Source organism: Equus caballus, chromosome X, assembly GCF_041296265.1.
Source record: "Equus caballus isolate H_3958 breed thoroughbred chromosome X, TB-T2T, whole genome shotgun sequence".
NCBI lineage: Eukaryota > Metazoa > Chordata > Mammalia > Perissodactyla > Equidae > Equus > Equus caballus.
In genome coordinates, this window is record NC_091715.1 from 40,165,039 (window position 1) to 40,181,492 (window position 16,454).

General features: G+C 52.5%; 2 protein-coding genes across 4 annotated transcripts; both read right to left on the bottom strand.

Annotated features, from left to right (window-relative positions):
• Positions 1-19: 19 nt before the first annotated feature.
• SLC35A2 (solute carrier family 35 member A2) lies at positions 20-8,444 on the bottom strand. 3 transcript variants are annotated; one of them, XM_001494564.6, is made up of 5 exons: positions 7,567-8,444; positions 5,843-6,025; positions 3,337-3,488; positions 1,663-2,399; positions 20-333 (listed from the first exon to the last, which is right to left on the bottom strand). In XM_001494564.6, exons 1-5 carry the CDS (start codon positions 7,655-7,657, stop codon positions 306-308), a joined length of 1,191 nt encoding a protein of 396 aa, XP_001494614.1. In that variant the 5' UTR covers positions 7,658-8,444; the 3' UTR covers positions 20-305. The 3 variants fall into 3 exon arrangements, with proteins under 3 accessions (XP_001494614.1, XP_005614189.1, XP_014584327.1); XM_014728841.3 differs by having other exon boundaries at positions 27-333; positions 1,663-1,809; XM_005614132.4 differs by lacking the exon at positions 5,843-6,025 and having other exon boundaries at positions 7,567-8,102.
• Positions 8,445-8,965: 521 nt separating this feature from the next.
• On the bottom strand, positions 8,966-15,888 carry PIM2 (Pim-2 proto-oncogene, serine/threonine kinase). Its single transcript, XM_001494037.7, has 6 exons — positions 13,802-15,888; positions 13,552-13,661; positions 12,777-12,827; positions 10,904-11,276; positions 10,229-10,405; positions 8,966-10,130 (listed from the first exon to the last, which is right to left on the bottom strand). Exons 1-6 carry the CDS (start codon positions 13,860-13,862, stop codon positions 9,967-9,969), a joined length of 936 nt encoding a protein of 311 aa, XP_001494087.5. The 5' UTR covers positions 13,863-15,888; the 3' UTR covers positions 8,966-9,966.
• Positions 15,889-16,454: the final 566 nt, after the last annotated feature.

Here is a 16,454-nt window from a genome sequence, read left to right on the forward strand (position 1 = left end):
GCTTCCCAACCCAAGCCAGCAAGATGCAAAACACATTTTATTTGCAAAAACTCACCTAAGAAATAGTGTGGGGGTGGCAGGGACGGGGGGCGGCAGGGGCTGGAAGCCAAGGTGGGTCCTCTCCAGGCCCTCATTACCAGAGAGTTTAGTCATGACTGCTGCCCTGCATGGGGGCGGGGGTGGTGGGGACAGGGGGTTTGGTGTCTACCTCCCCCCAACCCTAATACTGATCAGAGGGTTTGGTCCCGGCTGAGCCAGGGCAAGAAAGGAGAACGAGGCCAGGCCAGCGTCTTCAATCCCAGCGGCTACGAACCCTTCACCTTGGTGAGCAACCTGTGGTGGGAACGGGGAGGAAAGAAAAACACAGAAAGCTGGGGTGGGCTGGCAGGCGGGCGTGGTGAGCAAGCGAGAGCGACAGTAGTGCAGCTGGTAGTCCTGCGGTTAGTAACAGAGCCCACGCAGAGAGAGCGGGTCCTCTGGGTCAGAAAGCTACACGTGGACTAGATAAATACAACATCTTTATTTGGCATCGGGTATCCTGACATTTGTTCGTTACAATTCTTTAGAAAACAAACCCAAAAATCAGAACAAATTAATCAAAAATAAAAATCCAACGGCCCTATTTACATATAGCAAAGACAGCCCAGGCATCTTCCATGCACACGCGCGCACACATCCACACGCACACCCTGGGAGACAGTTAAGGGGTTAATAAGCTTTGGGGAGTGCAGGGGGCAGGTTCCACATTTCAGCAATTTTAAGACACCCCCCCCTCACGAAGTAGGGTGCTTCATACAGCCAGTGGGGTACCAAGAGTGTGGTCAGCAGCTTTACTTTTCCTCTCAGGACGTCTCAGATGATAACCGTGCATCCGGCAATTGACAGTGTCTTAGATTCAGTGAGATTCCGCCACTTCAATGACCTCCCCTCCACGCTTTTCCCACACCCTGGATCATTAATTACCTGATTGCACCACAAATCCCCAACCCACTAAAAACCAAATGGCCACGTCTGCACCCTCCCCCAGAATGGGCTGATGCGAAAATCTCAGCTCTCACCCCTCAGCTCTCACCCTGTCCTCTCCACTTGGGTGCTCACAAGAGGCCCATTTTCAAGGGTCTCCTGTCAGGGAAGCTGCCCCAAGGCCACAAAAAGACTGAGCTGCTAGCATGATCCAGTGTGGTTGTGAGGGAGGAGAGAGGGCCTCAAGCTATGGAAAACCGAACCCCACAGGTAGTCATTATCAAAGAGCTGTAGGATTTTTGTCCATTTTGTCCTTAAAAAGGCTGTGGGATTGCTGGGAGGGATTCTCCCAGGTATGAGGGGACACCCCCCCCCCCAAATGAGGGGGTCAGACCAAAAGGCCTTGAATGACAACACCCCTGACCCGGTCCCCAGATGGCTTAGACTGGGGCAGAGGAGGCAGCTCTAAAAACTCCCTCCAGGGGAGGAAGGTCAGCCTACAAGGAAGGGTTCACATGACCCCCCGCCTAGTCCCACGCCCCTCCAGAAGTCTCTGTGACCTGGGAGAAAAACTCTTCCAACCCCAGAGGAGCCAGGCCCCAGTGGCGACTTGGGTCCTGCAAATGCCCAACACCCTCCACCCAGTCCCCCTCCCTGTCTCCCCCCACCGCCACCAGCCCTCACTTCACCAGCACTGACTTTGGCAGAAAGGGCTCCGTGCTGAGGTCTCCACGGTGGGAAGACAGCTGCGGGGGCGGCGGCTGCCCCGGAGGCTGCTGGTGAGTGCAGGGCCCGGAGGCGGAGGCGGAGGCGGAAGCTATGGCTTTGGCTGCACCTCGGGGGAGGCTGTAGAGGTAGACGGCACCGATGACCAGCCCAGCGCCGAGGGTAAACAAGAGGTCCACGTGGAAGCCAAAGAGGCGAATGGAGGCAACGGTGGACAGCACAATGGACAGGGAGGTGGCAAAGCCCTTGAGGATGTTGTCGGCGTACTTGACAACGACAGCCACCAATAGCCCACCAAAGGCCTGGTTGAGTACCACACCCCAGACTGCAGGCGTGTACCCAAAAAAGAAGCCGCGGCGGGCCACGGCAGTGCCTTCAGCCCACCAGAGCCCCACCAGGCCCAGGGCTGTGCCGAAGAGGCCCAGCTGCAGGTTGCGCAGCCACACGGAGCCTGAACTGCCTTTGAGGATCTTCTCAAAGTAGACACCTGCGAAGCCCGAGGACAGACAGGAGGCCACAACAGCCGCTAGGCCTGCCCCAGGGTTCTGGTCCGGTGGCCGTGGGCCACCCCCACCAGCTTGCTGTGCCTGGACAATGGCGACGCCAGTGAAGAGGAGCAGCAGGGAGGCCCACTGCAGCCGGGAGAGGCTGCGGTTCAGCATGAACACGGAGAACAGGGCCGTGGTCAGGATCTTCAGCTGGTACGTCACCTGCGAGTGGCATATGGAAGGCACTGAGGGCTGTCCCCAACCCCCAACATGTGCACACGGCGGCCAGCATCCACTATGGGCCCCCTGGCACAATGGAGGGACAGGGTGGGGTAGATGACAGTAAAGACAGCAAAAATGTCTAGCTACTGGCCATCAACTGAGATGCAGCTAAATAGCTCTGCAGTGTCTCCCAGAAAGCACACAGGAGGATGGCTGCGCAAGGAAGGCCCAGGCCACACCCAAGTCCACATCCCAACCCCATTTTCTGGCTCTCTGACGAGGAACAAAGCATTTGCCCTGTCTGACCCCTGACATCATCACCTTTAAGATACAGCTGCTGTATGTGCAACATCTCACACACCAGGTGATGAATGAATGGTAGACTTTGTGCTGAGGGAGGTCTTGATAAATTCGTGTTGACGCAAATGAGTCAGGCACAACAAAAATGTCAGGAAACATTTACATAGCGCTCACTCTATGCCGGGTCTTGGGTCTAAGTACTTCACATGAATTTGTTCATTTAATCCTCACGTATGAAGTTGGCACTATTGTCACGTCCAATTTAAAGATGAGAAAACTAAGGCACAGAGAGGTTAAGTGACTTGCCTAATATTACAGAGCTGGGAAGAGCAGAGCTGGGATTTATACCCAGGCAGCCTGGTCCCAGAATCCAGGCTCTTGAACCATTTCACAAGGCTGCCTGCAAATAACCTACAGCTTATCTCTTGCCAACCAAGGGCTCTTCCCAAGTATTATTTCTTTTAATCATCCCAGCATCTCAGTGAGTAGCTATTACCAATTCCATTCCCAATTCTCACAGACGAGGTTGAGGGAGTTCCAAGGACATTCTAAAGGTGACACAGCTCCCGCTCTCTGCAGCCCCCCTCAGCCTTCTATATACCCCACCCCAGTGGAACTGGCTGGGCTTGGGGCTCACCTGGAAAGTGGCAGCTGGCAGGTTGGAGATGGCAACATACTGGAGGTTATTCTGCAAGGTGTAGATGAGAGAGGGCACTGCGAGCTTGAGTGTGTCCACATACTGTACCAGGACAGCCTCATGGAGGAAGAGAACTAGGTGCTTCACGTTACCTAGGTGGGGGGAGAAGAGCCCTTTTTAGCACCGACTACCAAAGATGGGGATCCCCTGAGGGCCAGGACCGGGACGGTCCTGTGTCTCCCCACCACACTTCGACTCCGAGGGCTAGAACGAAGTCTGTGCTCTCAAGTTCTCTACAGTACAACCACGTCTCCAGCGGGCCTTTCGGATACTCAGTTTAATGGACACGAAAGAATCATCCTTAACACTGTGTCCAAGAATCACAGGCCATATTTCATTCATCTTACAGCCGACCTCCCTGGCACAGAGCCCCATTCAGGGCAAGCACTCAACACACGTTTTGTACAGTGAAATTACCAGCATTAACTAGGAGCTTATGCAGTAGATGCCCTAGGAGTGTGGGTGGGGGACTGTTTACTGAACAGAGGGGAAGTTTTAGACTCAACTTTTAGACCTGTCCTAGCTCCTTACTGGTCCCTGAGCTGCCTGACGGCTGGGGCCATCTCCTACTTGGTGGCATCTTTCTGTCAGCCCTACCCACACCAACAGTTGCCCCTGCCACGTGGAAGAATGCAGGCTTGACTGTTAAGCAGAAAGGCCGGTTGAGACCTGCTCCAATCAATAAATGAGAATACTTTCTGATATCATGAAGCCTCTGCAAAGCTCACCCCACTTTTTCACAGTTCATTATTTAAGTCTCAGCTGAGTGTCACTCCTCAGGGAAAACCCCACAACCACTGCAAAAGGTCATTGCAGGAACTCCCGCGACAAAACCCTGCCCTTGCCCTTCCGGCATTAATCCCAGGAATAGTCACTGGTCTCTCATCTCCTACCCCAAATTCCTGGGCCCAGAGATTTTGGTGTTCAGAAATTTCCAGGTGTTACAGAGGTAACATGGTAGATATATATACCACATACTTCACATAACACACCCCATATATATGGGGCTGCACACCATAATCAAGCACACTCATATTTCTGCAGTGACTTGTATAAATATTCACACCAAATGGGAAAAATAAAAAACACAAACACACCAAGAGCCCCACATCAGGTCAGGCCAAGTTTTGCCACCAAGCTAATTCAGGAAAAAAAATTGGGGGAGGGGGTTTGAAATTGCAGATAAAAGATGAAAGCCTGTGATTAAGTTTGTAGCTATTTGTTTTTCCCCATGTAAAATGTCAGCCCTATGAGGGCAAGATGCACGTCTGCACTCTAACACATCCACCTCCACAGCCGAAGCAGGGCCTGCCACACAGTTCCCTCAGAAGTGTCTCAGAATCAATCAAGGACACAGTGGGTGGGTTCCTAACCTGCTGCCTCCCAGGGCTGGGGAGCTAATGAGCAGGTACAAATGCTTTCTTCAGTGTAAACACAGAGGGCAGAGGCGCATCCAAGGCCTTTATAGAGAAACGACTGGGCAACATTTTAAAGCAGGCAGCCTTCGGGGAGGGGTTTAAATTAGTAGAAACTCAACTTATAGGAAATATAGAGGAAAGGAGAACACGTGAAACAATACCACAAGAAGGCAGTCAGCACGATCCAGGCTACCCGAAGTATATAAGACAAACAACCTGATTTCTTCAAGAAATTAACTGCAGAGAGTAAAAAAAAGAGTTGGAGGGGAATCTAGAGGTTAACAGCCCTAGAAGCCATTAACCAATCACCAACGCTGACCTATATAAGCCTGATTCAAACCAATTTTTAAATACTTTTATGACATTTGAGAAATCACTCGAACATTGAACATTGTTTAAATTTGAAATTTGAACATTGACTGGATATTTGATTATTTTATTAACTTATAAAATTATTGGTAATTTTTTGATAGATGGTTTTTAGACATTGCAGTTATTTTTTCTAAATGTACCAAAATATTTATTCAAGATAATACCAGGGGATTTACTTCAAAATAAGACTTCCTCTGGGACATAGTTCAGGGAGATAGGTGGGCAGGCATACAGATTGGCAGTGAGTGAATCGTCATTGATGCCCTTCAATGGCAGAGTGGCCATGAGTCGATAACTGTTAAATCTGGGGGATGGGTACACGGATATTTTACTATTTTATCATCCTCTCCGATTTTGTATGTGTTTGAAATTCTCCATTATGAAAGTTAAAGAGAAGTAAATAAGTCACGTAAGGGTCACCTGTTGCACAGACTGTCTCAGTCCTACGATCCACACAGGCCAGCTCCTGGGGCTTAGGGCTATAAAAGTGTGGCTGGAGGGACAAGGCAGCTTAGCTGCACTTACACACTCCCCAGGCAGTTTCACAGACACGGGACTACTCCCCCAGCAAGCCCCCAAAGTGGGTGCGGGTACACACACACACGCACGGAGTCCCACCCACCAGCCCCAGCATAGACTCCCTCCCTGGCTCGTACCCCTCTTCTGTGCGAAGAGCAGCAGCAGGCAGGTGAGACCTTTGAGCACTTCGGCCATGACCACAGCAGTGGTGGCAAAGAAGCGGTCCCCAGGCAGCGTGCGGGCATAGCGGATGCTGAGGATGAGGGAGGCATTCTGGACCACCAGCACAGCTAGGGATATGTATTTGAGGCGCCGGTGAGCTGTGAGAATGGAAGGAGCAAGGGGGAAGAAGGAGTCAGAAGCTGCTGGGGTATAGCCACACCACCACCCTCTCCTCTCCTTAACCAGGATCCTCCTCCCTCGGCCTGCCTGTCCGGACCCAGTGGGGGTCTGATCCCGCCTGCTTGCTTCTATGCCTCAGCCACAGGCAGGAAGAGCCAGAAAGGCAAAGTGGGCCCCGCCCAGTGTCCAGCCCATACCTGGAATCCTTGCTGAGGTGTCAGGAAATGGCTGAGGCAGGCCCTGGAGATCCACCTCGGCTCCCTCTCTCCCTCTCCTGAGTAAGAAGCAACTCTCCCCTGGACAGAATACCAACTATATTCTCGACATTTATTGTGTGCTTACTGTGTGCCTAACACTGGGCTAAGGGATTTATATGGATTACCTCAACAGACCCCTATATCGCTTTGATCTCCAAAGGAACTATAAGGATTCTCATTTTATGGACGTGCAAACTGAAGATTTACATGAAATGATGCTTGTATTAAATGAGGGATTGTCCCATGTAAAGAATGATACCCCAATAGAGGGAATGAGACCACTCTATAGGACATGTCCACCCCCTAAGGAACCATCTTTCTCCCATCTAATAAATTATTCCATTCCCCCACACTCAGAATGGTCTCTCCAATCCCTCTTTCCTATGATGACTGATCACTCTTGACCCAGGATGGGCTAACAAATATAAGAAATGATTCCCCCACTGTCCCAAGGATTGAACCCATATAATGAATGGTTACTCCACCAAGAATGGTCCGGTTCCCTTAACGATATAAGGAAATATTTCCCTATACTCCACATGGTCCAGTCATCCTCCCACCACCACATCCCCCTACCTCCAGCCAAGGAATTATTCCTAGTTCCACTCACACTCACAATGAACTCTCCCCGCTTATAAGGAAGAACCCAGCACCCTCAGAACGTCCTTTCTCCACCATATAAGGAAGGACCCTCCCACTCCAACACACAACGAACTCTACCTCCATTAGGAAGGGACCCCCAGAACGGTCTTCTCTCCATATAATGAAGGACATCCCTATCCTCAAAATGGACTCTCTAAGTCATATAAGGAAGGACCGCCCCACCCTAACTCACAACAGCCTCTGTCCCTTTATAAGGAAGAAACCACTACATTCAGAATAGCCTCTCCCTTCTATAAGAACTCTTCCACCCTCGGAACGCTCTCTCCCTTCTATAAGGACAGACCTCACACACACTCAGAATGGTCTTAGCCTCCCCAAAGGAAAATAACTCCCCCAGACTCAGAATGGTCTCTACTTTCCATACGTGGAAGGGACCCCCCCATCACCCTCAGAATGGTCTCTTCCCCCCCAACACTCACAATGATCCGCTCCGTCCTCCCTCCCCTCCTTCCCACCACACACACACACACACACACACACACACAAGTCGGTCCATACGGGATGCTCCCTCTCGCTTCAGTAAGGAACCTTCCTGACCACTCCCCCAGCGATCCCGACCCCCGCCCCGCCGCCGACTGCTCAGCCACAGCCTGTCTCACCCGCACTCGCGGTCCCAGGCTCCAACGTCCCCGCGGAGACAGCCCCTGGCCCGGCCGCCGCGGTAGAACCGCCAGACCCAACCGCTGCCATGTTGGCATCTGCCTGGCCCGTCCCCTCGGCAACAGCAGGCCACTTCCGTGTCCGTCACTTCCGCTTCCGGGCCTCTCGGGGTGGGGCTGGGGCGAGTGAGGGGCTGGCTCTAGCAGTGGCTTTCCTGGTCCGCTCCTGAACACTGAATGGAAGACAGCGGTCTCTGGATTTCCAAATTCCGTCGGGATCGGGAGACTGGGCACGCAGCCAGCTCAGCCTCCCGCCATCCTTGCAGAGCCTCATTGGCCCATTCCCGTTACTAGACCCGCCCTTGTCTTCATTCACTCCGCTTTCCATATCACCCGCCCATCCGTCTCCCCGTCTCATTGGTTCGGCTGCTCCTCTCCCATCTTGGCTCTTTATTGGCACCTTCTTCAGATGGCACCGCCCTTTGCGCATCAAAACTCCTAGGTGCTCCCGGGTTGGACTGAAGTTCCTCTTTCCCATCCCCGGTGAGGGCCCGCCTCCTGGAGAGCCCTCGGGCGTCTGGGAGGGAAATGGGACTTTGAGGGGGCGGGGCAGGTGAGGGCCAGGCAAGTACGCTAGCAGATAAAAGCAGAGCAGTAGAGGCTATCCAAATGAAAAGGCACAGGAGAGTTGAGACTGAGAGAAGAGAGGACAAGTGAGTCACCACTAAGGATGGACAACAAGAAAGAAAGGGACACGTAAGCCAGCAGGTGAGAGGCTCACAGGTTAGCTTTTGGAAGCAGGGCAAGAGAAGGTACAGCTGAGGTCAGGACAAGTGAAACCAAGATAGAATAGGGCAGGGCAGGTAAATTAAGAGTTGAGAAAGGAGCGATGAGAGGGATGAGCAGGTAAGAAGGCAAGGGAGAGGTGAAAAGGTAAGGGCAAAACGGGTGACTACACCCGCGTGTTATTAAAAAACAAGGACGGGCTGGAGAGATTCCTGTCAGCGCTCAACCCGGACCCACCCTCACCGGTGCCTTGAGAAGGCTCTTCTTCCCCATGGGGAAGCGATTTATTTCCTCCCCTGGGATCAGGGGAAAGGAGGAGTTTTTTCTGCCTCCGAGCTGGCCACCTTTGATTTGGGGATGTGTCCAAACATCCTCAAGGTCTACAATATTTCTCCAACAGAGCCCTTCTGCACATACTGGGTGCTACATAAGAGCTGGGGGGAGGGGAGTGGTCAACAGTTTTTCTTTGTGGTCCTGCTGAAATGAACCGATAAAACATCTTTAGGATGGCACCACAAGACTGAGGCTTCCTGAAGGCAGAGGAGATCCAGTTCATCTCCCTCTTGGCTCAGCATACACAAATGCCCCACAACATCTACAAACAGCCAGTCACTTGTGATTCTATTACGTTTATTAAATAGTGGGTTTCCTTGCTGCATCTACAAATGGCCAGTCGCTTCTGATTCTATTACATTTATTAAATAGTGAGTTTCCACACATGGCTTTTTAAATAACCCAGGCAGAGGGAGAAGGGAGAGGAGGACACAGTTGGAGCTCCCCTCCGCCTAATACATAAGTATTTACATTTCAGCAACTGGACAATCCTGGCTCAGAAGGAGGCAGCAAGAATTGAAAAAGGTGGAGAGGGAGGGCCCCAGGAGAACAAACAACAAGACTTATTTCCCCCACCCCATCCCTCAAAAAACCATCCACCCCATCCTAGTGGACTCTGGTGGTGTCCATCTCCCATTTCTTCCCAAATCATGGAAGTAGGGTTCTCTTCACCAGAATAAGAGCACTTGGGATAACAGAGTAGGGTCCCCTCACCAAAAAAAAGAAAAAGAAAAAAAACCACTAATAACCCCAGGATAACAATAGGGCATTACCTCCCCCAGAATAAGCAACCCTGGGCTGAGGTAGGCAAGCAGCTTCACTGAATATGAGACCCTGGGCTTGGGGAAAGGGTCCCTTTGCTAATAAGAGCTGCTAGGGTATTGGAAGGAAAGCACCCTTGCCCAAGTGAGAGCATTTCAACTAAGTTTGTGTGGTGGTGGCAGGAGGTGCCAGTATAGGGGTTACAAATCATCAGAATAAGTGTCCTGGGGCTCAGAACAAAAGTAACTTCAACCAAATAAACACCCTTAGCAAAATGAGAAGGAAGGAAGTCCCCTCTCCAGAATAAGAAACCATAAATTCTGGGAGGAAGGCTCCTTAGCAGGATTGGGATGGGGACTGGGCAGACCTGGCTTATGTCTTCTGACCTTTGATCCCCAATCTCTGACCCTAGTAACACTGAATTTTTAGTGACCTGTAAAACCAGATCAACATATGTCCATCTATCCCTGTGGCATGGCCGTGGGATGGCTATTCCAACTAGTGGGGGCCTGGCCAGGACTAGGGCAGCAGGGACCAGGCCAAAGGGGTGGGACCTCCTTTGGGGGCATTGAGGGGTGCATCCTCGGCTGGTGTCTGCATCCAGGGGTCCAGCAGGATCTCCTCCAGTGAGGGTCGGGCAGAGGGCTTGGGGGCCAGGCACCGGCGGATTAGGGCACAGCAGTCTGCAGAGCAGAAGCACACAGGAGATTAGCAGTAGGTTGCGGGCACCAGTCCCTGGGAGGGACGGAGTCCACTGGGCTGGGGCCAGTGAGGGCCTCACCTGGGGAGACATGGGCAGGGAAGTGGAGCTCAGCCTCCAGAATCTCCTGGTCCCTCTCGAAGGGAATGTCCCCACACACCATGTCATAGAGGAGGATACCGAGTGACCAGACAGTGGCTGGGAGCGCGTGGTACTGGTGATGAGAGATCCACTCCGGGGGGCTGTACACCCTTGTCCCTGAACACAAGCCAGAGGTTAGACCACTCTCTGATAATGTCCTTCTTCCCACCCCACCCTCCCCAGAAAGTAGGCTCCCCTCACCAGAATTAAGTAACTCACTGTATGAGCAGGGTCCCCTTACCAGAATAGGAGCTCTTTAAATAGAACAGCAGGATCTCATCACCAGAAAAAGAGCAGTTAAGATAACAGCAGATTACCCTCAACAGATTAAAGCACTTAAAAGTAGGATCCCCTTCCCAGAAAAAGAACACTCAGGATAATAACAGGATCCCCTCAGCAGAGTAAGAGCCCAGAACAAGGTCAGGGCACTGTCAGAAGATGGACTTTATCAGGGGGCAAGGCTTGAGAGTCCTCAATGTTAAAAATCGAGAAGCTTATAAAGGTGTATTATAGATCAAGGGTTACAGGACACCTTAGCACTGGAGGTCAAAGGTCAAGAGGTCATAAAGATAAAGGGTAAAAAAATCTCCCCACTGAGATTTAGGGAAGGCTTACCATCAAAGTCAGTGTAGGGTTCATCGTGAAGCAGGGCACCAGAACCAAAATCGATGAGTTTGGCACAGCCCCGGCGGAGGTCCATCAGGATGTTCTCGTCCTTGATGTCACGATGGACAACTCCACGGGCGTGGCAGTGCCGAACGGCTGCCACTACCTGGGCAAAGAGGCAGCGGCTTCGGCCTTCACCCAACGGGCCCTGCTCTGTGATGTAGTCAAAGAGATCCTGGGCGGGCAAAGGCCGCTCAAGGACCAACATGAAGCCCTCTGGTGTCTCAAACCAGTCAAGCAGGCGAATCACACCAGGGTGTCCACCACCTGCACCCACCTTCCACAGCAGAGCCACTTCTAGTGGGCATGTGACTGAGTCTGACTGTGGGGGGAAGCAGGGAGAGAAAAGAGAACACACATCAGGCCAGCAGCTCTCAGGCTGACTTCTCACCGGAACTTAAATCAGAGCCCCTCAGCCTCCTGACTGTGTGGCCTTGAGCAATCCACTTTCCTCCCTGGGCCTCAGTTTCCTGGTCTTAAGGGCTTAAACTCACACGGCCATTGGGAAGGTGAATTGAGCCAAAAGCCTATGCTCATGCCTATGCACATAGGAGCTCAGTAAATACTTGAAGAATAAATGAAAGTGGTGCTTAACAAAAGGTCTTCAGCAGAAGCAGCAACTGATGAACAGTACTGTGTAATATTTTATCTGTTTTGTTCAATGACATCTCCAGAGAGAGAAGAGTACTTTACACACAGCAGGTGCTCAATTAATGTTTGTTAAATAGATAAAAGCACTTTATAGCAGAGTCTGGCACAGAGTTAGCACTCAATAAATAATATTACCGTGTAATGGTTTGTCTGTTTTGTTCACTGACACAGCTCAAGCGCTAACAACAGTGTTGGGTAACAGGGTAGGGCTCAATATATATTTTTTAAATAGGTGAAAACAACTAGTAGAAAAGGACCTAGCATAAAATGAGCTCTCAATAAATCTAATATTTTGCCAAGTGCCTAGAACTGTGCCTGGCACACAGCAGATGCTCAATATACATTTGTTAAATAGCTGAAAGTTATTAATTGCAAAGGTACTGGCACAAAGTAAGAACTCAATAATGCTGTCATATGATATTTTGTCACTGTCACCAAGCACCTAGAACCATGCTGACTGAAAGTATTTAGTGAGACTTGGAACACTGTAAGCTTTTACAATGAAGCAATGGCTGTGACATTCAGTTGGTGCTCAATAAAAGGCATAATAAATGTTACTGGCCACAAAAGCAGCCCCACTCTAGAAGCCCTGCACGGGCACAGAGACTGCCAGAAGCCGCCTTCCTGCCTGAGGTGGGGCCCTCTCCTGGCCAGGCCACTGACTTGCACAGCCTCAGACAGGTTTTCTCACGGTGATGAAAATGCCGCTTGCGCAGGCGCAGTGTCTCCCTCTGAGTCTCACAGGCTGCGCAGGCGCAGGCTTCCCAGAGGCCGCCAGGGGGCGCTCCCGCCTCTACAACTTGCCCAGACCCGCCCTGTTGTCCGTTAGCGCTCCAACGGCAGAAGAGAAGCAGCCACCGTCACCATGGCAACCAGTGACCTCTGCCCCCCTTTCCCCACCAGCATGCCCTGCGGGCAGCCCCTGAGGCAGCGTTTGGAGGGAAGATGAGAAAGGGGGGTCGGAGGGGAGAATCCAGGGCTCTAGGGGAATTGGGGTGAGTCAGAACTGCATGGAGGTGTGGATGGCACCACAGGGGAATAAACATGGGCTGGTAGGAGTGTTCTCACCGTTACAGGGCCCAAGGAGTCATACAAGCGTAGAAAGGCAAGGGGGTGAGTCCATCGCCAGAAATGGCGTCGCCAGGTCGGGAAGGACTCCAAAGATACTCACCAAGGGGGACCAGCCCAGCACACGATTCCGGGGAATCACTTTGATGGCCACCTGGAGAGGAGGGCTGAGGTGAGGGGGCCAGCAGATAACCCCCCCAGGCCCCTCCCAGTCTTGACCCTCACCCTAGTCTTTCTGGTCCTAACCACACCACACCCAACCCAAAATGAGCTGGGGCTTCTCCCCTGCCCTCCAAATCTCCAGAACCAAGTTCACCTCTCTCACCATCATTGGCCCTGGGCTCTCCCTTCTCAGGCTTCAGGACCCCTCACTCAGGACTCCAGGTCCTGAGTTCCGAATTTCCTAAACACCCCAAGCCCTCGATCTTCCCATCCAGCTCCAGGACACCCCAACTCTGTATCGGGGTCCTGGGCCTCTCGACTCCACACTCGACACCTGCCTCCAAAATCCCCAAAATCTCAGCTCTAGGTCCCCGTCTTCTCACACATAAACACATTCCCCGAATCCCAGGGTCTAGAGACCTCATGACCCGCACTCCCCCGTCTCACTCTTTGTACCTCCAGACGCCCTGCCCTGAACCCCCCTATCCCCCACATACCCACCTGGACCGCCACACACACACACACACACACATACGCGCGCGCGCGCACGCGCGCGTGCACCCTCGAACACCCCCAGCAACCCGGATCCTGGTCCTCATGACCCTACCACACACACCATTGTAAGCTCATTCCCTGGTCAATTAGCATCCCAGCCCCGGGACTCCCGCCTCCGCCATGCGCACACCTGATCCTCCCAAGACCCTCGTGGTGAATACCTGGAGTCGATCTGTGACGCGATGTCCTGCGAAGACGGTGCCAAAGCCGCCCTTACCCAGGAGGGGGCCGAGTCGGTACTCGGCCTCGAACGCTTCCCGATCCTTGCCTCCTACGCAGGCGGAGACGAGGAATTCAGGGTGGCGGCGTGCTAAGCCCGGCCGCGACCCTCTCCCCTCTTCCCCTCCCTTCGCGCAGCCCTCAACCACTTCAGCCCTCCTGGCCTAGTCGCGGTAGGGGAGCCTCGCTCACCTGGCGGCGTCGTGGGGGTCACGGGGGCCACCGGGAGCCCCTGCAGAGGCTTGGTCAACATGGAGGAGGCGCTGCGCAGATTGAGCCCGCTGAGCCCGCTGAGCCCGCAGGGCGTGGACGCCCGGGGCAGCGAGGCCGGGGAGCCAGGACTGGGGGGCGCCAGGGTGGAAGGTAGGGAAACTGGTGGCCCAGAAGCGCCTGCAAACGGCGCAATGTTAAGATTCGCCGCGCGCGCCAGCCCCAACGCTACTGAGCCGGGGCACGCGCCTCCCGAGAGAGTCGCCCCGGGCGACAGCCCCGCCTACTTGGCTTTGATCAATCCGGACGAGGCACCTGCTGTCCCCCAGCCAATCGGAGCCAGTCCCTATTTGCATACCACCCTCAACGCTTCAAGTACCCCCTTATGCAAATACATCCCCGGATCTTCCGCGGGGGCGGGGCCTGCATGCAAACGAGGGGGGCGGGCGAAGAGGAAGCTGGTTCTGGGAATCCCTTTGCAGCAACCGCATTTGTTTTGGTTGTTGCGCGGGGTTGTTTTTATATATGTGTGTGCATGTGTGTATATATAGATATAAACTTAAAAAAATAACTGCACCGCCTCCTTTCCTAGGAAGTTGGTTTGCCGCCACTGCCTCGAGATTAGCGCGGAGATAACGCCAGGCCTGGCTTCTAAGAATCTGGGCCTGTGGCTTGGACCCTCTCTCCTAGGAGTGCTCCTCACCCAGGACCAGAGCCCTCTAGGCGACCGGCGGCCTCCGACCCAAAACTGAAGCTGAGAATCCTGGAAGAACCTGTCCAGCTGCCAGGGAGGGGTAACCCCCCTAACCACCACCGCGGAGGATGCGCTGGTCAAAGGCAGCGTTCCCACGCCTGGAGGCAGCGGCCTGTGGGGTGTTTCTGGAGCCCGTAACCTAGACAGACCTGGCTAAATCTGGCCGTGAGCCCAGTCAGCAGGTCTAGAATCTGGAACGGCAGGGGGTGGGAGCAAGCCAGAGTGGTGGTGGTTTGGGGGTGTGCCTCCAGATGAGAGAGAAACAGAGAGCTCGCAGAGCTAAAATATCCTCAGTCACAAATTTGGGAAAAATAGGCCTCACGCTGCAGGCAGACATGCACTCCAAGACACACACACAGAAGTACCATATGAGATACACACATATGTACTGTCAGACACATTCATGTAAACTTGTCCTAGACACACATGCAGATATGCACCGTCACAGAGACACATCTACTGTCAGGCAGGCATGCTGCCAGAAAAAGTTATGTCCCAGAATGACACCCAGAGATACAGTTACAAAAAGACAGGCATTCCAGAGAGATTCACATACACCTACACTGCCATGTGACAATGACACAGAAATGTCCTTGTCAGACACACCACCAGAACTTGTCACAGATGCTGGCACTGTCAGAGATGCACTGTCACAGAAAGACTTGTACTGTCCCAGAAATGAGAGACCCAGAGTCTGTCACAGGAAGACACACAGATGCTCCAAAGACACACATGCATCGCTCCAAAGGCCAACATGTACTCGTGACTGAGCCACATAGATGGGCAGTGTCACAAACACAGACATGGACAGACCCAGTCACATATACACACACACCAGCAGACATGCAGCATTGTCACTGAAACTGTCCAGAAATAGCTACCCAGAATCTGTCACAGGAATACAAACGGACATCCACTCCATCAGAAAGAAACCACAGATGCGCTGTCACAGACAGACCCACGCAGACATGCACTTTTCTCAGAAACAGACACAAACTGTCAGAGATAGAGTCCCACACTCAGTCACCATCTGACACACCTGGAAACAAGCCCTCGTCACACACACGACTAGACACTGAGAAGTGCATGAAAACTTGGACTCACTACAGTCACACACACATAGGCAACACTCAAAAAGCAAATACAGACATGTATTCTCCCTTATTCATCCAACATTTATTCAGGGTCTACTGTAAGCCTGCCAGGCCCTGGCGGGGATGCAGATATTAGAGATACACAGATAAGTCAGGCATCATAGCTCTTGCCCAGGAAGTTGATAGTACAGTTAGTGGGGAAGGAGTAAAGACATATTCATAAATAGAGGTGAGAATGTGAATGGGGTCACACAGGGCTTCTCAGAAGGTGACCCAGGTAGTCTTGAAAGACAAGGTTGGGGGCTCGGGACAGGGGAAGGGCAAATTCTCGGCAATGGCCAAGGAAACTGGACAAAGCAGCAAGAAGAGGTATACAGGGGCCAAAGGGTACAGAAACTTCAACATTAGGATAAAAAATAATATCTGCTAACACTTGAGCTCTCAGAATGTGCTAGGCACTGTGCCATTATGCATTATGTTGACCATATGCATTCTCTCAATGCTCACAACCAGAGAGAGCATGAGGTAGGAGACATTAATCACCCCTGTCGTACACACGGAACACTTGAAACTCAGAGAGCCTGTGATCTGACCAAGGCTACAAAGGTAGAAAAAGCCGAGGAAGGTTTCAAACCAATTCTCCGACATACACGTGCTTGACCGGTGGACTCCACAGAGACACCCCACAGACAGCCACTCAGCCAGCCACGCCCTCACCTGCAGAGCTGGATGCACATCCTTCCACAGGGGCCCCATTATTGAGGCACAGCAAAAAAGACATGTGACA